This window comes from Anolis sagrei, chromosome 12 (assembly GCF_037176765.1).
Source record: "Anolis sagrei isolate rAnoSag1 chromosome 12, rAnoSag1.mat, whole genome shotgun sequence".
Lineage (NCBI taxonomy): Eukaryota > Metazoa > Chordata > Lepidosauria > Squamata > Dactyloidae > Anolis > Anolis sagrei.
The window spans coordinates 1,634,012-1,660,632 of NC_090032.1; the positions used below are offsets into that span (position 1 = coordinate 1,634,012).

The following is a 26,621-nucleotide window of genomic DNA, read 5'->3' on the forward strand; positions in this document are numbered from 1 at the left end:
CCTTCTTTCCTTTTTCTTCTGTTCCTTTTTCTTTCTTTCCTCTTCTTTCCTTTCTTTGGCTTCCTTTTCTGTTCCTTTTTTCTCTTTTTCCTTCCTTTCTTCTCTTTCTTTTACTTCCTTCCTTTTCCCTTCTTTTTCTCCCTTCCTTCCCTCCCTCCCTTCACTCCTTCCTTTCTTTTTTCCCTTCTCTCCCCTCATACCTTGCTTTCCCCTTTCTTTATTCTTCCTTTCTCCCCTCCTTTTTCTTTCTTTCCCCTTCTTTCCTTCTTTCCTTCCTTCTTTCCTTGCTTTCCTACATACACCTTCTCCCTCTTCTTTTTTTCTTTCCTTCCTTTCTCTTCCCTTTTTTTTCTCTCTTCCCTCCCTTCACACACATTTTCTTTTTCTTTCCTTCCTTCTTCCCTTGCTTTTCCTCATACACCTTCCCCACTTTTCTTTCTTTCTTTTCCTCCCTTCCTTCATCCCTTCCTCCTTTACTTTCTCTTCCTTTTGCTTCCCTTTTTTCCTTTTTCTTCCATTCCCTTTTCTTTCTTTCCTCTTCTTTCCTTTCTTTGGCTTTCTTTTTTGTTCCTTTATATTCTTTTTCCTTCCTTCCTTCCTTTCTTCTCTTCTTTTCCTTCCTTCCTTTTCCCTTCTTTTTCTCTCTTCCTTCCCTCCCTCCCTCCACTTTTTCTTCCTTCCTTCCTTTCTTTTTTTCCTTCTCTCCCCTCATACCTTGCTTTCCCCCTCCTTTTTCTTTCTTTTCCCTTCCTTCCTTCCTTTAGCTTCCTTTTCTGTTCCTTTTTTCTCTTTTTCCTTCCTCCCTTCTCTCCTTTTTTCTTTCTTTCTTTCCCCTCTTCCTCCCTTTATCCCTTCTTCCTTCCCTACCTTTTCCTTCTTTTCTTTCCCCCCCTCACCTTTCCTTCCCAGAGGGCCACTTCACCTAGCAACAGGCAGACAAACAAACCTGCGTCCTGCGACTTTTAGAACTCTCGATGATGGTATAAGATTTAAGGGATACAAAAGGCCGTTCCGTCCAGCCTTGGCCTCGGAGCTTGCCTCGGGATTTACGGCCCCGGCTTGTTTATTTATACTGCTGGGGTCGGCCATTGAAACCCTCCAATCCATCCCGGCTGAGCTGACCTTCGGGCTTCTTTTGAACCCGCTGCCTTCAAAGGGAGCGGCCTTCTCCTCTCCGGGCTTCCCAGACCTTTGGGCAGTTGAGCAACAAGGGAGGACACATTGCGTTGTGGGTCTTTGTCATCTATAAAGGATTGTGAGAGCTTATTTGGGGAATAATAAAAACCCCAAACACAAAAGCTGAAAGGAAAGCTGGGACTTTCTTCTGAAAGCCCTCCCTGGCACCCACCAACTTAGAAGTGGCTTACTTGAGGTATCTTAGGCAAGAGTGTGTTGGATCAGCCCTCAGGCTTGTGTTCTGAGGCAACACTAAAAGGTGGTTCTTTAGAATATACGCTGCCACCATTAAGCTCTTGATTACTGCTTCTAAAACTTCACCTACAGAGGCACACGTGAGGCAGTTGTTGTGAAGAACAGAACAAGGATGTTTATTTAGGAGAACAGGAACAATTCAGGTATAAAGCGTAGCTGTTTGAGAGTATTGTCTTCTGAGGTAACACTAAAAGATCATAGAATCACAGAATCATAGAATTAAAGAGTTGGAAGAGACCTCCTGGGCCATCATCCAGTCCAACCCCATTCTGCCAAGAAGCAGGAATATTGCATTCAAATCACCCCTGACAGATGGCCATCCAGACTCTGTTTAAAAGCTTCCAAAGAAGGAACCTCCACCACACTCTGGGGCAGATAGTTCCACTGCTGAACGGCTCTCACAGTCAGGAAGTTCTTCCTCATGTTCAGATGAAATCTCCTCTCTTGTAGTTTGAAGCCATTGTTCCGCGTCCTAGTCTGCAAGGAAGCAGAAAGCAAGCTTGCTCCCTCCTCCCTGTGGCTTCCTCTCACATATTTATACATGGCTCTCATCATATCTCCTCTCAGCCTTCTCTTCTTCAGGCTAAACATGCCCAGTTCCCTAAGCCGCTCCTCATAGGGCTTGTTCTCCAGACCCTTGATCATTTTAGTCGCCCTCCTCTGGACACATTCCAGCTTGTCAATATCTCTCTTGAATTGTGGTCCCCAGAATTGGACACAATATTCCAGGTGTGGTCTAACCAAAGCAGAATAGAGCATGGGGAGCATGACTTCCCTGGACCTAGACACTATGCTCCTATTGATGCAGGCCAACATCCCATTGGCTTTTTTTGCCGCCAAATCACATTGTTGGCTCATGTTTAACTTGTTGTCCACGAGGACTCCAAGATCTTTTTCACACGTACTGCTCTCAAGCAGTACGTTCTTTAGAATATACGCTGCCACCATTAAGCTCTTGGTTACTGCAGGTATCTGCTTCCAAAACTTCTCCCACAGAGGCACACGTGAGACAGTTGTTGTTAACAACAGAACAATGATGTTTATTTAAGAGAACAGGAACAATTCAGGTGTAAAGCTTAGTATCGTCTTAAAAGCGTGTGGTTACATAAAGCAGCTCATACTTAGTTACACTTCTCTCTCCCTCCACAGCAATACTGTCAGGATTGCTCTCTGAAAGTAATTCTACCCCAGCACAGATAGTCCTCTCCTGGATCTATCTCTTCCCTCCTCTACCCGCTATTTCCCTAATAGCTATAGAATTCTCACTAGCCAACTCCACTAGCCAACAGACCAATCTCAGACCTTTCTCACTAACCTTCTAAACAGGAAATGAGTAACTAAAAGTGATTTCCAAAATGGCTGCTGAACTTCCTGGGCCTACTTTTCTAGGCTTTTCCTAGCCTAACAGGTAGGGAATTCACTACATCATCCCTCTCGTCCTCCTTTTGTCTCCCCCCAAATCCAGTTCATGGACTGCTTCATGATCGGGAGGGACCTGGTGCGGCTCCTCCAGAACGTGGCCCGCATCCCCGAGTTCGAGCTGCTCTGGAAGGACCTCGTCCACAACCCGCAGGCCCTCAGCCCACAGTTCACAGGTAGGAACAAATAATATCGCCATCTACCAGCTGCAAAAGGCCACCCTACCCGGATCTGCATGCATTATTCGCCGATACATCACACAGTCCTAGACACTTGGGAAGTGTCCGACGTGTGATCCAATACAACAGTGAGCAGAGTGACCTTGTTTGCTGTGGACTAATCTTGTTGTGTTTCTAATAATAATAATAATAATAATAAAGCATTTGACTCACCGCAACATTGTTGGATCATCAAATGTCTAGATGTCATTGGGGTTTGTGAAAATATTAGAACAAGCTAGTAAAAGTGGTCCAAGTGGTGATCGGTACACTGGGCGTAGCATTCTGAATCGCACCAATGATAGAATTGACCCAAACCTCCCACACAGAACCCCCATGACCACCAGAGTGGGCCACAGCAACGCGTGGCAGGGGACGGCTAGTAATCTATATATATATATAAAAATGTAATGTTTGTTTGTGGGATGAACATAACTCAAAAACCACTGGACGAATTGACACCAAATTTGGACACAAGACACCAATCAGGCCAACGAGTGACCATCACTCATAAAAACAGCAGAAGAGACTTAAAAAGCCAAAAAACTAAAAAAATGCATTGCAAAACATATATGTTTGTGTGTATATATATATATATGTGTGTGTGTGTGTATATGTATATAACACACGCGCAAAACCACATATATACACACATACACACAAACATAAACGCTCCCTTCTTGAGCGGTGATGGTAGTGTCGTCAGCATAGGGGAAAATAATAATAATAGTACACATATACACAGACCAGCAGAACAAACTTAAAAAAAACCCAAATTAAAACTATATATACATATACACATACACTCATATACATATACACATGCACACATACACACACACACACACACACACATATATATATATATATATATATATATATACACAACCACACACACACACACACACATATACACAACCACACACAAATATACACATACATATACACATGCACACATATTACATATACACATACACACATATACATATAGACTTATGTATGTGTGCATGTGTATATGTAATATGTGTGCATGTGCATATAGTTTATTTTGGCGGTTTTTACTGCTGCATTTTTGTGTGTTTTTAGGGTTGCCACGAACAAACATTACATTTTTAGTTTTTATAGATATACACACGCACACAAATACATATAGACATACATGCACACATATATACACAAGCAGACACATATACACAATATTCATATACACATATAAACACAGAAACACACAATGTATTGTCGAAGCCTTTCATGGCTGGGTTTTTGTGGGCTTTTTTGGCCATATAGCCCGAAAAAACCTACAACAACACAGAAATACACAAATATTTAGACACGTATACACACTGCTTGAGCGGTGATGGTAGTGTCGTCAGCATAGAGGAAAATTATAGTAATAATAATAGCACACATATACACAGACTGGGCCACAGCAACATGTGGCAGGGGACGGCTAGTAATAATAATAATAATAATAATAATAATAATAATAATAATAATAATATGCTTTTTCTTTCTCCGCCGTGCCGCAGGGGTATTGCAGTTGCTGCAGTCGCGGACGTCGCGGAAGTTCCTGGCGTGCCGCCTCACGCCGGATATGGAGACCAAGCTCCTCTTCATGACGTCTCGGGTGAGTTCCCCCTTTGCCGATCTGACTTGAGAGCGTCCTAGCTTAAGAGCAGCCGCTCGGCCTAGGTGTTTGCTTTGACCCCGGACCTAAAGATGGCTTCCCTCCGCGCAGGTGCGCTTTGGGCAGCAGAAGCGCTACCAGGACTGGTTCCAGCGGCAGTACCTCTCCACGCCGGACAGCCAGTCCTTGCGCTGCGACCTCATCCGCTACATCTGCGGCGTGGTCCACCCCTCCAACGAGGTGCTCAGCTCCGACATCCTCCCGCGATGGGCCATCATTGGCTGGCTCCTCACCACCTGCACGGTAAGGCCGTTTTGGGAAGCGTACGTGGCAGGGCTCGGGTTGCATTGTTATGAGCGGTCTGTTGTTTGCTTTTCGTCACACTCGCATGTCGTGGACTCCACTTTGTATCATTTGGTATCCGCTGGGTTTTGGCCTGCCGCTTTTGGACTCTTGCTTGCTGAGGTGTTCCTGAGAGTATCTCCATAGATCGTAGGAAACTATTTATTGATTTAAGGTGTTGGCGTGCTAGATGATAACCAAAGAAAGGATGGGCCAGAGATATCGCAGCCTTGGTCCTTTCACTATTGGTGAATTTATGATGCTGTAATTGTGTCTGGTTGTGACCCCCAGGTTGTTTTCATGTGATACCACCGGGACTGTGGTGCAGCTGGCTGGGAGTCGGCTGCATTAGATCACTACAGACCGAAAGGTCCGTAGTGATGTCAGGTGGTGCAATACCGGCTAAACAATATAATTTCTCCAGTGATGTGGGGCATAGACATCCTGTGATAACGCGGCACGTCTTGTAAGAGCCATGCCCACTTTTTTAATGTGGTGAGATGTATTCCCACTGGGAATGCGTATTCAGCAGCAGAAAAACCAAGCGTAAGGGCAGATGCCATAATTGTGTCTAGTTGTGATCCCCAGGTTGTACCAGTCAGTTTTCATATGATCATTTTCATGTGATACCACCGGGACTGTGGTGCAGCTGGCTGGGAGTCAGCGGCATTAGATCACTACGGACCGAAGGGTCATGAGTTGGAAGCAAGCCTGGGTCGGAGTGAGCTTCCGACCATTGTGTAGCTTGCTGTCGACCTTTGCAGCCTGAAAGACAGTTGCATCTGTCACATAGGAAATTTAGGTACCACTTATGCGGGGAGGCTAATTTAAGCAATTTATGATGCTGTAATTGTGTCTGGTTGTGACCCCCAGGTTGTACAAGTCAGTTTTCATATGATCGTTTTCATGTGATAGCATCGGGACTGTGGTACAGCAGGCTGGGAGTCAGCGGCATCAGATCACTATGGACCAAAAGGTCATGGGTTCGAAAACAGCCCGGTTCGGAGTGAGCTTCCGACCATTGTGTAGCTTGCTGTCGACCTTTGTATCCTGAAAGACAGTTGCATCTGTCACATAGGAAATGTAGGTACCACTTATGCGGGGAGGCTAATTTAACCAATTTATGATGCCGTAATTGTGTCTGGTTGTGACCCCCAGGTTGTACAAGTCAGTTTTCATATGATCGTTTTCATGTGATAGCATCGGGACTGTGGTACAGCAGGCTGGGAGTCAGCGGCATCAGATCACTATGGACCAAAAGGTCATGGGTTCGAAAACAGCCCGGTTCGGAGTGAGCTTCCGACCATTGTGTAGCTTGCTGTCGACCTTTGTATCCTGAAAGACAGTTGCATCTGTCACATAGGAAATGTAGGTACCACTTATGCGGGGAGGCTAATTTAACCAATTTATGATGCCGTAATTGTGTCTGGTTGTGACCCCCAGGTTGTGTCAGTCAGTTTCCATATGATTGTTTTCGTGTGATACCACCGGGACTGTGGTACAGCTGGCTGGAAGTCAGCGGCATTAAATCACTATGGACCGAAAGGTCATGGGTTCGAAGCCAACCCAGGTCGGAGTGAGCTTCCGACCATTGTGTAGCTTGCTGTCGAGCTTTGCAGCCCGAAAGACAGTTGCATCTGTCAAGTAGGAAATTTAGGTACCACTTATGCAGGGAGGCTAATTTAACCAATTTACGATGCCGTAATTGTGTCTGGTTGTGACCCCCAGGTTGTAACAGTCAGTTTTCATATGATCGTTTTCATGTGATACCACCGGGACTGTGGTGCAGCTGGCTGGGAGTCAGCTGCATTAGATCACTACGGAATGAAAGGTCATGAGTTGGAAGCCAGCCCAGGTCGGAGTGAGCTTCCGACCATTGTGTAGCTTGCTGTCGACCTTTGCAGCTCGAAATAAGTTGCATCTGTCAAGTAGGAAATTTAGGTACCACTTATGCGGGGAGGCTAATTTAACCAATTTACGATGCCATAAAAATCTCCAGCAAGCATGCAAAGAATGAGGAAGTACTCCATCAGTGTCACGAATGGACGCTGAAGCGACAGCTCCCCTTTGAAGCCCGAAAGACAGTTGCATCTGTCAAGTAGGAAATTTATGTGGGGAGGCAGTAAGAGCAGCTAAAGCTTCGGAGAGCTTCTGTTCGACCATTTCAAAGCTCTCTGCTTGAGTGGTGATGGCGTTATCGTCAGCGTAGATGAAACTCTTTGTCCCTTCTGGCAGTGATTGGACGTTTGGGTAAATGTCAAACATGGATGGAGCGAGCACACTCCCCTGAGGCAGGCCGTTTGTCTGTCTTTGCCATCTGCTTCTCCGATCCTGGAACTCAACAAAAAAGCTCCTGTTTTGTAACGGATTAATTACAACAAATTACATAAAGACATATATAAAGTATATTGAACCATCAGAACTATCAGCTTCTTTGTTGAGTTCCAGAGTAAGAGAAGACATGCTGCATCCATGTTTAACATTGACACAAATGACCAGCCACTACCAGAAGGGACAGTTTCATCTATGCTGACGATCATGCCATCACTGCTCAAGCAGAGATGTTTGAAAAGCTGTCAGTATCTCAGCCACAATTTTGGATTTTAGGGCATTTTGGAGTTTCTGACCAAAGGGAAACAAGCAAGGATTGTTCTCAATCTGTTTACCCGAATCTTTTTTCCCTCTCGTTTCCTGGAAACTCACCAGGAAACTCTGGTTCGGGCCCCGTGCCTTTGAGAAACACGATTTCTTAATACCTGAGATAGGGAAGAAGGAGTCCTAATACCTCCCGCCCCGTGGATCCCGTTCCGTCTTCCTTTCCTATGTTTCCAAAGGCATTCCAGCCATTCCTCAATTCTCAAAACAACAGCCAAAAAAGTGTCTGAAGGTGATACGGTTCCGTAACACCCCATTGCAAAATGCGGTATATTAATAGATTTCGAGGGAAATGTTGTGATGCCAATTGAACAGAAATGGGTGTTGTTGCCTCTCTCTCTGCCTTATGGGCCCTACCCGGTGAAACCACAATCCACGTCTCAAATGTGTGTTTGTGTCTCTCTCTCTCTTTCCCCGCCACCCCTTTTTAGTCCAACGTTGCTGCTTCAAATGCCAAGCTTGCCTTGTTTTACGACTGGCTCTTCTTCAACCCGGAGAAGGACAGCATCATGAACATCGGTATGGCGGGACTTCCCTTCCCTTCCCTCCACCTTCTCCTTCCTTCCTTCCTTCCTTCCTTCCTTCCTTCCTTCCTTCCTTCCTTCCTTTATCTCTTCCCCTCCTCCCTCCACTCCTCCTTCCTGCACTTCTCCTTCCTACTTTCCTTCCTTCCTCCTTCCCCTCCCTCCCTCCTTCCTTTCCTCCCCCTTTTCTCCTTCTTTCCTTCATCACTTCCCCTCCTTCCACTTCTTCTTCTACATCTCCTTCCTACTTTCCTTTCTTTTCCCCTTCTCCTCCTTCCCTCCTTCCTTCCTTATTTCCTTCCTTTCTCTCTTTCCTTCGCTCCCTCCCTCCACTTCTCCTCCCCTCTTTCCTTTCGTCTTCCCTTCTCCTCCCTCTCTTTGTCCTTCCTTCCTCCTTCCTTTCTTCTTCCCCTCTCTCCCTACCTTTCTCTTGGCTTTCCTCCTTCTCTCCTTCCTTCCCTTCTCACCCTCCCTCCACTTCTCCTTCATCCCCTTCTTCTTCCTACTTTCCTTTCTTCTTTCTTTCTCCTCCCTCCTCTCTTCATTTCCTTCTTTCCTTTTTCATTTCCTTTCTCCTTCCCCTCCCTCCCTTCTTTCCTCCTCCTTTTCTTCTTCTCCTTCTTCCTTTCCTTCATCACTTCCCCTCCCTCCACTTCTTCTTTCACATCTCCTTCCTACTTTCCTTTCTTTTTCCCTTCTTCTCCTTCCCTCCTTCCTTCCTTATTTCCTTCCTTTCTCTCCTCCACTTCTCCTCCCCTCTTTCCTTTCGTCTTCCCTTCTCCTTCCTCTCTTTGTCCTTCCTTCCTTCCTTCCCTTCTCACCCTCCCTCCACTTCTCCTTCATCCCCTTCTCCTTCCTACTTTCCTTTCTTCTTCCTTTCTCCTCCCTCCCTCCTTTTGCTCTTCATCTCCTTCTTTCCTTTTTCATTTCCTTCCTTTCTTCTTCTGCTCCCTCCCTTCTTTCCTCCTTCCCTTTCTCTTTGTTTTCCTCCCTCTGCCTCTCCTCCTTTCCCTTCTTACCCTCCTTTCACTTCTCCTCCCTCTGCCTTTCCTTCCTTCCTTCTTTCTTTTCTTCCTTTCTCCTTTCCTCCCTACCTTTCTTTTTGCTTTCCTCCCTCTGCCTCTCCTTCTTCCCTTCATCTCTTTCCCTCCGTCCACTTCTCCTTCTTTCACGTCTCCTTCCTACTTTCCTTTCTTTTTCCCTTCTCCTCCTTCCTTCCTTCCTTAATTCCTTATTTCCTTCCTTCCTTTCCCTCTTTCCTTTGCTCCCTCCCTCCACTTCTCTTCCCCTCTTTCATGCCATTTTCCCTTCTCCTCCCTCTCTTTGCCCTTCCTTCCTTCTTACTTCCCCTCTCAACCTACCTTTCTCTTGGCTTCCCTCCTTCTCGCCTTCCTTCCTTTCTCCCTCCCTCCCTCCTCCCTCCACCCCCTCCCTCTTTTCCTCCCTCTTTTCCTCTTTGCTTTTCTCCCTTCTTCTCTCCTTCCTTCCTTCTTTCCTATCTCCTTCCCCTCCCTCCCTCCTTTCCTAACTACCTTTCTCTTTGATTTCCTCTCTCTTCCTTCCTTCCCTTCTCTCTTCCCTTCCCTCCCTCCACTTCTCCTTCCTACTTTTCCTCTTCTCCTCCCTCTGCCTCTCCTTCTCCTTTTTTCTTTCTTCTCTTCCCTTCCCTCCCTCCATTTCTCCTTCCTCCACTTCTCGTTCTTTTTCCCATCCCTTCTCCCTCCATTCCTCTCCCCTTCCTTCCTTCTCATCCATTCCTTTCTCTCTCTTTCCTCTTCTTCTTCCTCTCTTCCTCCCTTTCCTCTCCCATTCTTCCCAACTGACCCTGGGACTCTCCAAAGCTCCCTCACTCCAGACTCTCTTCCCCTTAAATGGATCCCAATCACTCACTCACACCTCCAGTTTGCTCCATCCAACCATCTCTGAGTCCTTGTCTTCCTCCTTTGGCATTGCAGAGCCGGCCATCCTGGTCATGCATCATTCCATGAAACCCCACCCGGCCATCACCGCGACTCTTCTGGACTTCATGTGCCGGGTGAGCATTCTTTGTGGCCAATGGGTATTGTAGTCCCAGTTGATTTTCCATCCCTCGGATTGTAAACAGCTTGGAGGTGGGAAAGACTGCCTCCCTTCCCAATATCTAGCACCATGAACAGGGGTCCTGACCCATATCCCATCATCCTGGGGTATGGATATGTGCGATGGGGTCTTATTTGTCGTTGGAGTGTGTTTTTTCTTTGTTTTGGAAGACATGACCCTTTCTGGATCTTCCTCACCCCCTTTTGTCCCTTGCAGATCATTCCCAATTTCTATCCCACGCTGGAGACTCACGTCAGGCAAGGCGTCTTCAACTCCCTCACCCACATCGTAGAGAAGCGAGTCCTGGCGTAAGTCACATAATAATAATAATAATAATAATAATAATAATAATAATAATGTAACCTAAAGCATCGGAGAGCTTCTGTTCAATCATTTCAAAGCTCCCTGTTTGAGCAGTGATGGCAATGTTGTCAGCATAGAGGAAAATAATAATAATAATAGTAATATAACCTAAAGCTTCGGAGAGCTTCTGTCCAATTGTTTCAAAGCTCCCTGCTTGAGCAGTGATGGCAATGTCGTCAGCATAGAGGAAAATAATAATAATATATCTGAAAGGTTCGGAGAGATTCTGTTCAATCATTCCAAAGCTCTCTGAGCAGTGATGGCAGTGTCGTCAGCATAGAGGAAAATAATAATAATAATAATATATCCGAAAACTTCGGAGAGATTCTGTTCAATCATTCCAAACCTCCCTGCTTGAGTGGTGATGGCAATGTCGTCAGTATAGAGGAAAATAATAATAATAGTAATATAACCTAAAGTTTTGGAGAGCTTCTGTTCAATCGTTTCAAGGTTCCCTGCTTGAGTGGTGATGGCAATGTCGTCAGTATAGAGGAAAATTATAATAATAGTAATATAATCTAAAGCTTCGGAGGGCTTCGGTTCAATCGTTTCAAAACTCTCTGCTTGAGCTGTGATGGCCATGTCGTCAGCATAGAGGAAAATAATAATAATAGTAGTAATATAATCTAAAGCTTTGGAGGGCTTCGGTTCAATCATTTTAAAGCTCCCTGCTTGAGCGGTGATGGCAATGTTGTCAGCATAGAGGAAAATAATAATAATAGTAATCTAACCTAAAGCTTCAGAGGGCTTCAGTTCAATCATTTCAAAGCTCCCTGCTTGAGCGGTGATGGCCATGTCGTCAGCATAGAGGGAAATAATAATAGTAGTAATATAACATATAGCTTTGGAGAGCTTCGGTTCAATAATTTCAAAACTCCCTGCTTGAGTGGTGATGGCAATGTCGTCAGCATAGAGGAAAATAATAATAATAGTAATATAACCTAAAGCTTCGGAGGGCTTTGTTCAAGCGTTTCCAAGCTCCCTGCTTGAGTGGTGATGGCAATGTCATCAGCATATAAATAAATATAATAATAGTAATAATAATAATAATATAAATAAATATAATAATAATAATAATAATAATAATAATAATAATATAACATAAAGCTTCAGAGAGCTTCTTTTCAGTCATTTCAAATCTCCCTGCTTGAGAGGTGATGGCAATGTCGTCAGCATAGAGGAAAATAATCTTTTATGTTGAGCTGTTTTGAGCCTCCTGCAAGATTGATAAAGTGGGATATAAATAAATATAATAATAATAATATAACCTAAAGCTTCAGAGAGCTTCTTTTCAGTCATTTCAAAGCTCCCTGCTTGAGCGGTGATGGCAGTGTCGTCAGCATAGAGGAAAATTATGCTTTTATGTTGAGCTGTTTTGAGCCTCCTGCAGGAGAGATAAAGTGGGATATAAATAAATATAATAATAATTATTATTATATAACAGAAAGCTTCAGAGAACTTCTGTTCAATCACTTCAAATCTCCCTGCTTGAGCGGTGATGGCAATATCATCAGCATAGAGGAAAATGATGCTTTTATGTTGAGCTGTTTTGAGCCTCCTGCAAGATTGATAAAGTGGGATATAAATAAATATAATAATAATAATATAACCTAAAGCTTCAGAGAGCTTCTGTTCAGTCATTTAAAAGCTCCCTCCTTGAGCAGTGATGGCAGTGTCGTCAGCATAGAGGAAAATTATGCTTTTATGTTGAGCTGTTTTGAGCCTCCTGCAGGAGAGATAAATTGGGATATAAATAAATATAATAATAATAATATAACCTAAAACTTCAGAGTTCTTCTTTTCAGTCATTTCAAATCTCCCTGCTTGAGTGGTGATGGCAATGTCGTCAGCATAGAGGAAAATTAAGCTTTTATGTTGAGATGTTTTGAGCCTCCTGAAAAATAGATAAATCAGAATAAATATAATAATAATAATAATAATAATAATAATAATAATAATATAACATAAAGCTTTGGAGGGCTTTGGTTCAATCGTTTCAAAGCTCCCTGCTTGAGTGGTGATGGCAATGTTGTCAGCATAGAGGAAAATTAAGCTTTTATGTTGAGATGTTTTGAGCCTCCTGCAGGAGAGATAAAGTGGGATAATAATAATAATAATAATAATAATAATAATATAACATAAAGCTTTGGAGGGCTTCGGTTCAATCGTTTCAAAGCTCCGTGCTTGAGTGGTGATGGCAATGTCGTCAGCATAGAGGAAAATTAAGCTTTTATGTTGAGATGTTTTGAGCCTCCTGCAGGAGAGATAAAGTGGGATAATAATAATAATAATAATAATAATAATATAACATAAAGCTTTGGAGGGCTTCAGTTCAATCATTTCAAAGATCCGTGCTTGAGTGGTGATGGCAATGTCGTCAGCATAGAGGAAAATGACGCTTTTATGTTGAGACGTTTTGAGCCTCCTGCAGGAGAGATAAAGTGGGATATAAATAAATATAATAATAATAATAGAGGAGCAGATTTCATAGAGTCATCCCCTGCCATGTTGGAAAAGCACCATCTAATCACTCCCGGCAGATGGCCACCCAGACTCACATTTTTTTTGTGGTCCTCCTTCATCTCCCTTCTTCTCTTGATAGGCACCTGGCGCCTCTCTTTGACAACCCCAAGCTGGACAAGGAGCTGCGGTCCATGCTGCGGGAGAAGTTCCCCGAGTTCTGCAGCTCCCCATCACCTCCCGTCGAAGGTATTTACGCCCCAAGGCATGTCCGTCCTGCCTCCGTGCTCTCGAGGAGGTTGTCGGAGAGAGGTCGATTGAGGTCTTGGGGGGCGGTCAGCCTTTGGGGAGCCCCCCTCCCTGATCCCCCCCCCCTTTGTGCCCTACCTTGCAGTCAAAATTGAGGAGCCGGTCTCAATGGAGATGGACAACCACATGTCGGACAAGGAGGACAGCTGCTACGACAACGCCGAGGCCGCCTTCAGTGATGACGAAGAGGAGCTCAGCAGCAAAGGTGAGGAGGCGCTTGGGGGCTCCCCGCAAAATGATCCTGGCTTCCGTGAGCCAGCGGGAAGCATCCCTTTTGGATTGACCCCCCGACAATACTCTGTTCCCATCATGAGATGCACAACTCTTGGCAGAGCAAAGAATTTGGCTTCTTTCTTCTGGCTGGGATTCATTTTTTGGCTAGTAGCTGCCCCTGCCTAGATTAAATAATAATAACAATAGTAGTAGTAGTAAAACTATAGTAATAATTTAATCTTAGTAGTAGTAATATAGTAATAATTGCAGTAATAGCAGTAGTAATATTGTAATAATAAGATAGTAATAATATAATAGTAGTAATAATAATATAGTAATAATATAATAATTGTAGTAATAATTGTAATAATATAATAGTAGTAGCAATAGTATAGTAACAATATGATAGCTGTAGTAGTAATAATATAGTAATAATATAATACAGTAGTAGTAATAATAACAAAGTAATAATATAATCATCGTAATAATAATATAATAATAATATAATAGTAGTAGTAATAATAATTTAGTAATAATATAATCATAGTAGTAGTAATATAGTAATAATAATATAGTAATAATATAATAATAGTAGTACTAATAATATTATAATAATAATTGTAATAATTGTAGCAATAATATAATAGTAATAATAATAATAATATGATAATAATAATATAATAATAGTAATAATAATAATATAGTAGTAATAATAATTTAGCAATAATATGATAATAGTAGTAGCAATAATAATATAGTAATAATAACTTAGTAATAATATAATAATAGTAGTACTAATGTAGTACTAATGTAGTAATAATCTAATATAGTAACAATATAATAATAGTAGTAGTAATGCTAATATAGTAATAATCTAATAGTAATAATAATAAATTAGTAATAACACAATAATAATAGTAGTGGTAATAATATAATAATAGTAGTAGTAATAATGCTAATATAGTAATAATATAATGGTAGTATTAATAATGGTAATATAGTAATAATATAATAGTGGTAATAATAATAATAATAATAATAATAATAATAATAATGCAAATATAGTAATAATATAATAATAATAATATTATTTTAATATATAATAATAGTTGTAATGATAATAATAATAATTTAATAATAATATTATAATAATAGCGGTAATATTGTAATAATATAATAGTAGGAATAATAATAATAAGGCTCAAGGCCTTGCAAAACGACATCCCCTCATAGCGTTGGACCAAGGCAATCCAAGTGGATTAATTCTGCAACATAGATACACCCAAGGGTTTCCTTCTTGTCTGTTGCAGGGAAGAAGAGGGAGTTCCGCTTCCACCCCATCAAGGAGGCCGTGGTGGAGGAGCCCGTGGACATCACGCCCTTCCTGGACCAGTTGGACGAGTCGCTGAAGGACAAGGTCCTCCTGCTGCAGAAAGGCAGGTCGGTCCCTTGCGAGGGCTTTTCCTCCTGCCCGGGGACGATCCAGATCACCATGTCACCACATTGGGAAAACTTTCTCTTCCTGGTCTGAAAGTATTATTCCCGGGAAACTCACAACAACCCGGATTTCCGGATTAATTTAGATCTCCTCTTTCCCCCCCCCCCCCCACCCACTCCAGCGACACCGAAGCCCAGTGTGAGGTCATGCAAGAAATCGTGGACCAAGTCTTGGAGGTAATAATAATAATAATAATAATAATAATAATAATAATAATAATAATGGTGCACTTCCCAAAACAAAACAACAATGGCGGACTTGGTGGCGTCATAACAAGGAACGGGGACCTGTTGTTTTGTTTTGGGAAGTGGAGTTCTTGTAAGTTTGTTCTTAAGTTGAATCTGTTTGTAAGTCGGGACAGGTACCCCACTCTGTCCCCTTCCCTTGTAGGAGGACTTTGACCAGGAGCAGTTGTCCGTCATGGCTTCCTGTTTGCAGGAGCTCTTCAAGGCGCATTTCCGCGGAGAGGTCCTTCCCGAAGAAATCACAGAAGAGTACGTGGGGCGGGAGCACGTTTCTGCCTTTTTTAATACGAGGGTTGAATGAAAAGTAATGCCTTCCCTTTGTAACTCCTCAACCGATGGCAGTACTGGCTTGTTCAGTAGACGCTTCCTCTACAGTTGCGTTTTGGTGGGAAGACTTAGCATTGAATGGTTGTGTTGCTAAAGTACAAAATATGGAACCCTTGGTCAGTCAAGGCGACTTAAGCAACGTACTGGCTTGTTCAGTAGACTCTTCCTCTACAGTTGCGTTTTGGTGGGAAGCCTCAGCATTGAACGGTTGTGTTGCTAAAGTACAAAATATGAAACCCTTGCAGACGGTCAGTCAAGGCGACTTAAGCAACGTATGTGGCAAGTACTGGCTTGTTCAACGTACTGGCTTGTTCAGTAGACTCCCCTCTACAGTTCCATTTTGGTGGGAATCCTCAGCATTGAACGGTTGTGTAGTTAAAGTGTGAAGTATGGAACCCTGCGCAGATGGTCGGTCAAGTGACTTAAGCCACGTATGTGGCAAGTACTGGCTTGTTCAACGTACTGGCTTGTTCAGTAGATTCTCCTCTACAGTCGCATTTTGGTGGGAAGCCTTAGCATTGAAGGGTTGTGTTGCTAAAGTATAAAATATGGAACCCTTGGGCGGTCAGGGCGACTTAAGCAACGTACTGGCTTGTTCAGTAGACTCTCCTCTACAGTTCCATTTTGGTGAGAAGCCTTAGCATTGAATGGTTGTGTTGTTAAAGTACAAAATATGGAACCCTTGGTCGGTCAAGGCGACTTAAGCAACGTACTGGCTTGTTCAGTAGACTCTCCTCTACAGTTGCATTTTGGTGGGAAGCCTTAGCATTGAATGGTTGTGTTGTTAAAGCATGAAGTATGGAACCCTTGCAGATGGTCGGTCAAGGCGACCTAAGCAACGTACTGGCTTGTTCAGTAGGCTCTCCTCTACAGTTCCATTGTGGTGGGAAGCCTTAGCATTGAACAGTTGTGTTGTTAAAACGTGAAGTATGGAACTCTGTGCAGACGGTCGTTCAAGGCGACTTAAGCAATGTACTGGCTTGTTCAGTAGACTCTCCTCTACAGTTGCGTTTTGGTGGGAAGCCTTAGCATTGAACGATTGTGTTGTTGAAGTGCGAAGTGTGGAACCCTTGCAGACGGTCGGTCAAGCTGACTTAAACAATGTATGTGGCAGGTACTGGCTTGTTCAGTAGACTCTCCTCAACATTTCTATTGTGGTGGGAAGCCTTAGCATTGAACGGTTGTGTTGTTAAAGTGCAAAGTATGGAACCCTGCGCAGACGGTCAGTGAAGGCAACTTAAGCGACATATGTGGCAAGTACTGGCTTGTTCAGTAGACTCTCCTCTACAGTTCCATTTTGGTGGGAATCCTCAGCATTGAACTATTGTGTTGTTAAAGTGCAAAGTATGGAACCCTGCGCAGTTCGTAGACATTGGGAGAACTGTGAGTGCTGGTTACGGAAACAGAGTGTTGACTTCTTCTGTGACAGCTTCAGAAAACTTGTTCATCGTTGGCAGAAATGTATCCAATTGTCTGGTGATTATGTGGAAAAGTGAATAGTGATTCTTAGTTGGCAGAAATGTATCCGATTGTCTGGTGATTATGTGGAAAAGCGAATAGTGGTAGTTAAAGAGCACATTCTAAGGGTTATTTCTGCGTTTGGTTTATTAAAATATTCCCATCCAAACCCAAGTAACGAAGGTGGAGGCATTACTTTTCATTCAACCCTCCTACATTGGACTTGGTGCAGTGTTGTCACGTGGTGCTTCCTGGCGCTGAATTGCCTCTCTCTTTTGTTCTTCCTTTCGCTCAGGTCTCTTGAGGAATCCGTGGGGAAGCCGCTCTACCTAATATTTAGGTGCGTTCCCTTCTTCTCCCTTTCTCATTCTCGTCGGAGTTAAGGAAGTTCTCTCTGGTTCGTTCCGTGGTTCCTCCTGACCGGGTTCTCCTTTGGTCTCCTTCCAGGAATCTCTGCCAGATGCAGGAGGACAACAGCAGCTTCTCGGTCCTCCTGGACCTCTTGTCCGAGCTCTACCAGAAGCAGCCCAAGATCGGGTACCACCTCCTCTACTACCTGAAAGCCAGGTGAGCCGGGGCCCTGGAGAAGGCCCCCCGAGGACGGCTTGTGGGGAGGAACGGGGTCTACTAAGGGGATGATAGGGCAGACATATTTACTGTGTTGTTGTTTGTGGTTTTGGTTTTTACTGATGTGTTATTGGGCTTGGCCTCATGTAAGCCACTCCCGAGTCCCTTGGGGAGATGGTGGCGGGGTATAAATAAAGTTTATTATTATTTATTATTATTATATTGGGCCTTCAATGTATTGGTGAAGGAAGGGAGGAAGATGGATAGATGGGTAGATGGATGGGAAGGAAGGAAGGAAGGAAGGAAGGAAGGAAGGAAGGAAGGAAGGAAGGAGAAGGGTGGATGGATGGATGGATGGAAGGAAGGAAGATGGGTGGAAGGAAGGAAGGATAGAAGGGAGAAGGATGGATGTGTGGAAAGAAAGGAAGGAAGGATGGAAAGGAGACGGATGGGGTGGGAAGGAAGGAAGGAAGGAAGGAAGGAAGGAAGGAAGGAAGGAGAAGGGTGGATGGATGGATGGAAGGAAGATGGGTGGAAGGAAGGAAGGATAGAAGGGAGAAGGATGGATGTGTGGAAAAAAAGGAAGGAAGGCTGGAAAGGAGATGGATGGATGTTAAGGAAGGGAGGGAGGGAGGGAGGGAGGGAGGGAGGGAGGGAGAAGGGTGGATGGATGGATGAATGGAAGGAAGGAAGGAAGGAAGGAAGGAAGGAAGGAAGGAGAAGGGTGGGTGGATGGATGGATGGATGAATGGAAGGAAGGAAGGAAGGAAAGAAGGAGAAGGGTGGGTGGATGGATGGATGGATGAATGGAAGGAAGGAAGGAAGGAAGGAGAAGGGTGGGTGGATGGATGGATGGATGGAAGGAAGGAAGGCAGGAGAAGGGTGGGTGGATGGATGGATGGATGAAAGGAAGGAAGGAAGGAAGGAAGGAAGATGGAAGGAAGGAAGGAAGGATAGAAGGGAAAAGGATGGATGTGTGGGAAGGAAGGAAGGATGGAAAGGAGATGGATGGATGTTAAGAAAGGAAGGAAGGAGAGGGATGGATGTATGAATGGAAGGAAGATGGGAGGGAGGGAGAAGAATGGGTGGATGGAAAGAAAAGGAATAATGGGAGAAGGATGGATGTGTGGAAAGAAAGAAAGGAAGGGAAAAGGATGGATGGAAGGAAGGAAGAATGGAAAGAAAGAAAGAAAAGACAGAAAGGATACAGGAGGGAAGGATATGTGGAAAGCAAGAAAGAAGGGAAGGAGGGAGATGGATGGATGGATAAAGAAGGAAGGAAGAAAAGAAGAATAGGAGGGAGAAGGATAGATGTGTGGAAAGAAAGGAAGGAAGGAGGGAGAAGGATGGATGGAAAGGAAGGGAGGGAGGGAGAATGGAAGGGAGAAGGATAGATATGTGGAAAGAAAGAAAGAGGGAGGGAAGGATGGATGGATGGAAAAAAGAAGAAGAAAGGAAGGAAGGAAAGAGGGAAAGAGAAGGATGGATTGATGGAAAGGAAATGAAAGGAAGGGAGAAGGAGGATGAGATTGTTCTTCTTTGGGTGGCAAAACCTAGCAGTGGGGGGGGGGGGGGAAAGACCCTTCTGGCTGTAGGGCTTCTTCCTCAAGGCCCTCGTGGCTTCTCTTCTTCCACGTTCTCCTCTGAAGCAAAGCGGCGGCCGGCAAGATGAACCTCTACGAGTCCTTTGCCCAGGCCACCCAGCTGGGCGACCTCCACACTTGCCTGATGATGGACATGAAGGCCTGCCAGGAGGACGACGTCCGCCTCCTCTGCTACCTCACGCCCTCCATATACACCGAGGTGAGAGCCGGGCTTTGGCTTGACACTCAAGCAGGGAAATGTTGGGCTCCCTAGCGGAGAACAGGGAAGCAAGTGCCGTATAGACGAGCTCATGGGAGGGAACGGGAGGGAAGGTGCGCAGGTGAGGATCGCATCTCGTAAACAAGGAGGGGAGAGGGACCTCTCCATGCAGGCAGGAAGCAAAACACCTTGATTGTTGTGAGTTTTTCGGGCTACATGGCCATGTTCAAGTAGCATTCTCTCCTGACATTTTGCCTGTATCTGTGGCCGGCAAAAAAACCCCAAAACACCAGAATCAAGACAGCAAAGACTCAGAAACAGGGGAACTCCAGACAGCAGACAACCAAGTGCCAGGGAATGCCTCCCAAACAGAGGGTGCCTCCAGGCAATAGAGGCCAGGCTACCTCAATGGTTGACTGCAAACTTCATGACCGCTTGCTCTTTGTTTACCCAGTTCCCAGATGAGACCCTGCGGAGCGGGGAGCTGCTGAACATGATTGTGGCCGTCGTCGACTCTGCTCAGGTAAGGTCCCCGGCTTCTTCTTTGTGTTTGTCTTCCGTCTTGGCCCGCCCCACAGGGTTGCATCCAGTGCATCCAGTGTGGCGATCACAACCGGGACCACCTTAGACTGGTTTGTGCCAGCCTTTGCAATTCAATGTGTGTGTGTGTGTGTGTGTGTGTGTGTATATATATATATATATGACAATGCATGCACGTAACCATATATATATATATATATATATATATATATATATATATATACACACACACACACACACACACACACACACACACACACAAACACACATATATACACAAATATGTGCTGAGAGTGCCTTGGACTGCGAGAAGATCCAACCAGTCCATCCTCCAGGAAATAAAGCCCGGCTGCTCACCGGAGAGAAGGAGACTAGAGACAAAGTGGAAGTCCTTTGGCCACATCATGAGGAGACAGCAAAGCCTAGAGAAGGGAATGATGCTGGGGAAAGTGGAAGGCAAAAGGAAGAGGGGCCGACCAAGGGCAAGATGGACGGATGGCATCCTTGAAGGGACTGGACTGACCTTGAAGGAGCTGGGGGTGGTGACGGCCGACAGGGAGCTCTGGCGTGGGCTGGTCCATGAGGTCACGAAGAGTCGGAGACGACTGAACGAATGAACAACATATACACACATATACGCGCATATATACACACACAAGGAACATATACACAGACTGGGCCACAGCAACCCGTGGCGCAGGGGATGGCTAATAATAATAATAATAACAACAACAATAATAATAATAATAATTAGCGTTAGTATCACCCAGCCAGCTTGCCAGCCAAAGCGCCAATGTTGACGCAGCCTATTCCTCGTCGAGACGCTGCAAGACCGTTCCAAGACTGGGGCCCCCGTTTTATTATTCTAGGAACAAAACCGGAGCGGATTTGGGATCAAAGCTCTCCCGGGACCACAAGTCCCGTTGCCAATAGGTTGCCATGGCTCCGGCGTGGACGGCCCCCAAAATAGCACGACTCCAAGGCAGAGGGGTCTCTTGGCCAGCCCGGCTCTTCCATCTTTAATCTCTTTGCCCGTAAAATTCTCAGTATTTGCCGTAAATACGTTCCTTTTTGGGTGGTTTTCCTTGGCAGGGCACAGCAACGCCGATGGCTATCGCATCTGGGAAACGGGAGAGAAGCGGCCAAAGGACCCTTATTTGGTCACTCCGCGCTCGCTACGTTCCCCCCAAAATATTTTATTGGCGGGAAAGGGACATAAGATACGATCGAGAAAAGAAACCTAATCTACAAATAGATTTAAGGGTATAGTACCAGGGTTGAATGAAAAGTAACGCCTCTCAGATGGCAGTACTGGTATGTGGCATGTACTGGCTTGTTCAGTAGACTCTCCTCCAAAGTTCCATTTTGGTTGGAAGCTTTAGCAGACAAAGTGATGCCTCCCCCTTCGTAACTCCTCAACAGATGGCAGTACTGGTATGCGGGAAGTACTGGCTTGTTCAGTAGGCTCTCCTCTACAGTTCCATTTTGGCGGGAAGCCTTAGCATTGAACGGTTGTGTTATTAAAGTGAAAAGTAATGCCTCCACCTTCGTAACTCCTCAACAGATGGCAGTACTGGTATGTGGCAGGTACTGGCTTGTTCAGTAGACTCTCCCCTACAGTTCCATGTTGGTGGGAAGCCTTAGCATTGAACGGTTGTGGTGTTAAAGTGAAAGGTAATGCCTCCACCTTCATAACAGATGGCAGTACTGGTATGTGGCAGGTACTGGCTTGTTCAGTAAACTCTCCTCTACAGTTCCATCTTGGCTGGAAGCCTTAGCATTGAATGGTTGTGGTGTTAAAGTGAAAAGTAATGCCTCCACCTTCGTAACTCCTCATCAGATGGCAGTACTGGTATGCAGGAAGTACTGGCTTGTTCAGTAGACTCTCCTCTACAGTTCCATGTTGGTGGGAAGCCTTAGCATTGAACGGTTGTGGTGTTAAAGTGAAAGGTAATGCCTCCACCTTCGTAACAGATGGCAGTACTGGTATGTGGCAGGTACTGGCTTGTTCAGTAGACTCTCCTCTACAGTTCCATGTTGGTCGGAAGCCTTAGCATTGAACGGTTGTGGTGTTAAAGTGAAAAGTAATGCTTCCACCTTCGTAACTCCTCATCAGATGGCAGTACTGGTATGCAGGAAGTACTAGCTTGTTCAGTAGACTCTCCTCTACAGTTCCATGTTGGCGGGAAGCCGTAGCATTGAATGGTTCTGTTGTTAAAGTGCAAAGTATGGAAGTATGTACAGACAGTCAGTCAATGCAACTTAAGCAACGTATGCGGCGGGTACTGGCTTGTTCAGTAGACTCTCCTCTACAGTTGCATTTTGGCCAGAAGTCTTAGCAGGCAAAGTAATGCCTCCACCTTCGTAACTCCTCAACAGATGGCAGTACTGGTATGTGGCAGGTACTGGCTTGTTCAGTAGACTCTCCTCTACAGTTCCATTTTGACCAGAAGCCTTAGCAGACAAAGTAATGCCTCCTCCTTCGTAACTCCTCAACAGATGGTAGTACTGGTATGTGGCAGGTACTGCCTTGTTCAGTAGACTCTCCTCTACAGTTCCATTCTGGCGGGACTGTGGAGGCATTGCTTTTCATTCAACCCTCGTAGATTTAAGGGTATAGTATTTAACCTGGCCTCCAGAGTCCATGTTGAATTCAGGCAAGTGCATCGTACCCATAGAAGAGCGTGTCTTCTTGGGTTCCTTGGTCGATCAGCAGAGCCAATCAAAGTGGCCTTCAACGTGGGGTCCTTTGAGAGAGACCCTTCCCAGCACTTACCAGTTCTTTCCCTTTTCCAGCTCCAGGAACTGGTCTGCCACGTCATGATGGGCAACTTGGTGATGTTCCGGAAGGACTCGGTCCTGAACATTTTGAGTGAGTTGGGGGTCCGGTGGGTGGCAGGTTGGCAGTTCAAAGTCGTGGGTGGTGGTGGCATGATCGTCGGCATAGATTAAACACTCTGACCTTTCTGGTAGTGGCTTGTCATTTGTGTAAATGTTCAACTTGGATGGAGCAAGCACAGTCCTGAACATTTTGAGTTGGGGGTCTAGTGGGCAACAGGTTGGTAGTTCGAAGCCACGGGTCGGGGTGAGCTCCCGCTGTTAGCTCTAGCTCCTGCCAACCTAGCAATTTAAAAACATGCTATTATCTATTATTGTTATTATTATTATTATATTTACCCTTCCCTCCTTTTCCAGTCCAGAGTTTGGAGTGGGAGACCTTTGAGCAGTACTGCACCTGGCAGCTCTTTCTGGCCCACAACATCCCCCTGGAGACCATCATCCCCATCCTGCAGCACCTCAAGTATAAAGGTGAGAACCCATCGAGAAGCGTAAGGAGCCCCAAATGCCCGCCAGGTGTTTCCTCCACCTTTAGATTCAAATCCAACGCAAGCCCCGTATCCTTCTTTCTCTTCCAGAGCACCCCGAGGCTCTTTCCTGCTTATTGCTCCAGCTCCGACGCGAGAAGTACGTATTTCCACTTCGTTCCTGCCATTCCATCAGTCTTAAATAGGGGTGCGACTATTACACGAGGAAAACAAAAGTACAATTTTATATTTGACTTTGGAGAAAGGAGAGAAGGGAGAAGCTTCAGAGACCCTCATTTTGTAGTTTTTAACTACTTAGGAGAAAGAAGGAAGGAAGGATCAATCTCAAATAGAGGTGCGACTATTATGTGAGGGAAACAAAAATATCATTGTATATTTTTTGCTGTGAAGGAAGGAGAAAGGAGAGAAAAGTGGAGCTTCAGAGATCCTCATTTTGTAGTTTTTAACTACCTTGCCTTCAGAGAAAGAAGGAAGGAAGGATCAGTCCCAAATAGAGGTGCGACTATTATGTGAGGGGAACAAAAATACAATTATATATTTTTGGCTTTGAACCAAGGAGAAAAGAGAGAAGAGAGGAGCTTCAGAGATCCTCATTTTATAGTTTTTAACTACCTTGCCTTTGGAGAAAGAAGGAAGGAAGAATCAGCCTCAAAGAGGGGTGCGACTATTACACGAGGAAAACAAAAATACATTTTTTTATTTGACTTTGGAGGAAGGAGAGAAGAGAGGAGCTTCAGAGATCCTCATTTTGTAGTTTTTAACTACCTTGCCTTCGAAGAAAGAAGGAAGAATCAATCTCAAATAGAGGTGTGACTATTACGTGAGGAAAACAAAAATACAATTCTATATTTTTGACTTTGAAGGAAGGAGAAAGGAGAAAAGAGTGGAGCTTCAGAGACCCCCATTTTGTAGTTTTGAACTGCCATGCCTTTGGAGAAAGAAGGAAGGAAGGGGAAATCAGTCTCAAATAGGGGTGCGACTATTAAGCGAGGAAAACAAAAATACCATTTAATGGGATTTTTTTTTTGCAATGGTGCGACTATTATGTGCCTTTGGAGAAAGAAGGAAGGAAGGAAGGGGAGATTCAGGCTCAAATAGGGGTGCGACTATTATGTGGAGAAAACAAAAATACCCCCATTGGCCCCAAAAAATGGTGGTGACTATTATGTGATGGCGACTATTATGCAATGAAACATCGACAGTTCTGAGTTCGACTATTATGTGGTGTATTGTCTAATTTATTTGTTTATTTACAACATTTATATGCCGCCCTTCTCACCCCAAAGGGGACTCAGAGCGGCTTACAAGGTATATATACATGCAATACACTAATACGATATTGTCTAAGGCTTTCATGACTGGAATCACTGGGTTGCTGTGAGTTTTCCAGGATGTATGGCCATGTTCCAGAAGCACTCTCTCCTGACCTTTTGCCTGCATCTATGGCAGGCATCCTCAGAGGTTGTGAGGTCTGTGGTGGCAATATATTGTGCAATGAAATATGGTAATTGCCGCACCGGGACTTACTTTGTACTCGTGCCTCCACAGGCCGAGCGAGGAGATGGTCAAGATGGTGCTGAGCCGGCCGTGCCACCCGGACGACCAGTTCACCACCAGCATCCTGCGGCATTGGTGCATCAAGCACGACGACCTCCTGGCCGAACACATCAAGTCCCTCCTCATCAAGAACAACAGCCTGCCCAGGAAGCGCCAAAGGTGAGGTGGAAAAGGGGGAAAATAGGGGTGCGACTATTATGCGAGGAAAACAAAATGACTCGTATTTGGTGAAAATCATGCAATTTGAAGGCAAACAAGCGCTCCTTTGCTGGAAGAGCTCAAAGAAAGTAATCTTTCTGTGCTCTTAAACGTGGAGGGAGAGGTCAGCCTTCATTCCCAGAACAAGAGGGACATCTAGTGGTCTCTGAGCATCTGGACACCTTCAGGGTCCACTTGCTGGCCTTTGGGTCTCCCAAAGCAGAAGACTCCTCCTGATGGCCTCCTCCTTTCTCTCTCTTCTTCCTTGATCTTTGCAGCCTTCGAAGCTCCAGCAGCAAACTGGCCCAGCTGACCCTGGAGCAGATCCTGGAGCACTTGGACAACCTCCGCCTCAACCTCACCAACACCAAACAGAACTGTATGCAAGGCTTCTATATTTACTCTCTGTACCCGCCACGCTTTGCTGTGGCCAATCTTCCCTCCCTCTTTCTCTCCTTCCTTTCTCTCCCTCCTTCCTTTCTTCTTTTCCTTTCCTTCCTTCCTTCCCTCTTTGCTTTCATCCTTCCTTCTCTCTTTCTTTCCTTCTCTCCCACTTTCTCTCCTTCTTTCCCTCCTTCCTTCGCTCCCCCTTTCCTTCCTTTCTTCCTTCCTTCCTTCCTTCCTTCCTTCCTTCCTTCCTTCGCTCTTTGCTTTCATCCTTCCTTCTCTCTTTCTTTCCTTCTCTCCCACTTTCTCTCCTTCTTTCCCACCTTCCTTCACTCCCCCTTTCCTTCCTTCCTTCCTTCTTTCTTTCTTTCTCTCTCTCTCTCTCCTTCCTTCCTTCCTTCGCTCTTTGCTTTCATCCTTCCTTCTCTCTTTATTTCCTTCCCTCCCACTTTCGCTCCTTCTTTCCCTCCTTCCTTCGCTCCCCCTTTCCTTCCTTTCTTCTTTCTTTCTTTCTTTTTTCTTTCTCTCTCTCCTTCCTTCCTTCTCTACCTCTTTCTTTCCTTCCCCCTTTTCTTTTCCTTCCACTTTCCTTTCTTCCTTCTCTATCTCTTCCTTCCTTCGCTCTATGCTTTCATCCTTCCTTCTCTCTTTCCTTCTCTCCTACTTTCTCTCCTTTCCCTTCTTCCTTCACTCCCTCTTTCCCTTTCTTTCTTTCTTTCTTTCTTTCTTTCTTTCTTTCTCTCCTTCCTTCCTTCTCGACTTCTTTCTTTCCTTCCCCCTTTTCTTTTCCTTCCACTTTCTCTCCTTTCTTCCTTCTCTATCTCTTCCTTCCTTCGCTCTTTGCTTTCATCCTTCCTTCTCTCTCTCTCTCTTTCTTTCTCTCCTTCTTTCCTTCCTTCCTTCTCTCCCGCTTTCTCTCCTTTCCCTTCTTCCTTCGCTCCCTCGTTCCTTCCTTTTCTTTCTTTCTTCCTTACTTCTTTTCTCTCCTTTCTTTCTCTTTCCTTCCTTCTCTTTCCTTCTTTCTTTCCTTCTTTCTTTCTTTCTTTCCTTCTTTCTTTCTCTCCTTCCTTCGCTC

General features: G+C 44.7%; 1 protein-coding gene across 2 annotated transcripts in view; it reads left to right on the forward strand.

Moving 5' to 3' along the window:
* Positions 1-26,621, forward strand: part of INTS3 (integrator complex subunit 3) — a 65,064-nt gene that overhangs the window by 28,907 nt on the left and 9,536 nt on the right. For both annotated transcript variants that reach the window (XM_067472310.1, XM_067472311.1), the window contains exons 8-27: positions 2,897-3,026; positions 4,598-4,695; positions 4,807-4,998; positions 8,124-8,211; positions 10,172-10,251; positions 10,512-10,603; positions 13,261-13,367; positions 13,513-13,632; positions 14,951-15,080; positions 15,260-15,314; positions 15,529-15,632; positions 17,464-17,508; positions 17,616-17,735; positions 19,385-19,538; positions 19,993-20,061; positions 22,875-22,950; positions 23,274-23,387; positions 23,495-23,543; positions 24,953-25,120; positions 25,438-25,538. In XM_067472310.1, the coding sequence (XP_067328411.1) occupies positions 2,897-3,026; positions 4,598-4,695; positions 4,807-4,998; positions 8,124-8,211; positions 10,172-10,251; positions 10,512-10,603; positions 13,261-13,367; positions 13,513-13,632; positions 14,951-15,080; positions 15,260-15,314; positions 15,529-15,632; positions 17,464-17,508; positions 17,616-17,735; positions 19,385-19,538; positions 19,993-20,061; positions 22,875-22,950; positions 23,274-23,387; positions 23,495-23,543; positions 24,953-25,120; positions 25,438-25,538 (2,092 nt within the window). The remainder of the gene's footprint in view (positions 1-2,896; positions 3,027-4,597; positions 4,696-4,806; positions 4,999-8,123; positions 8,212-10,171; positions 10,252-10,511; positions 10,604-13,260; positions 13,368-13,512; positions 13,633-14,950; positions 15,081-15,259; positions 15,315-15,528; positions 15,633-17,463; positions 17,509-17,615; positions 17,736-19,384; positions 19,539-19,992; positions 20,062-22,874; positions 22,951-23,273; positions 23,388-23,494; positions 23,544-24,952; positions 25,121-25,437; positions 25,539-26,621) is intronic.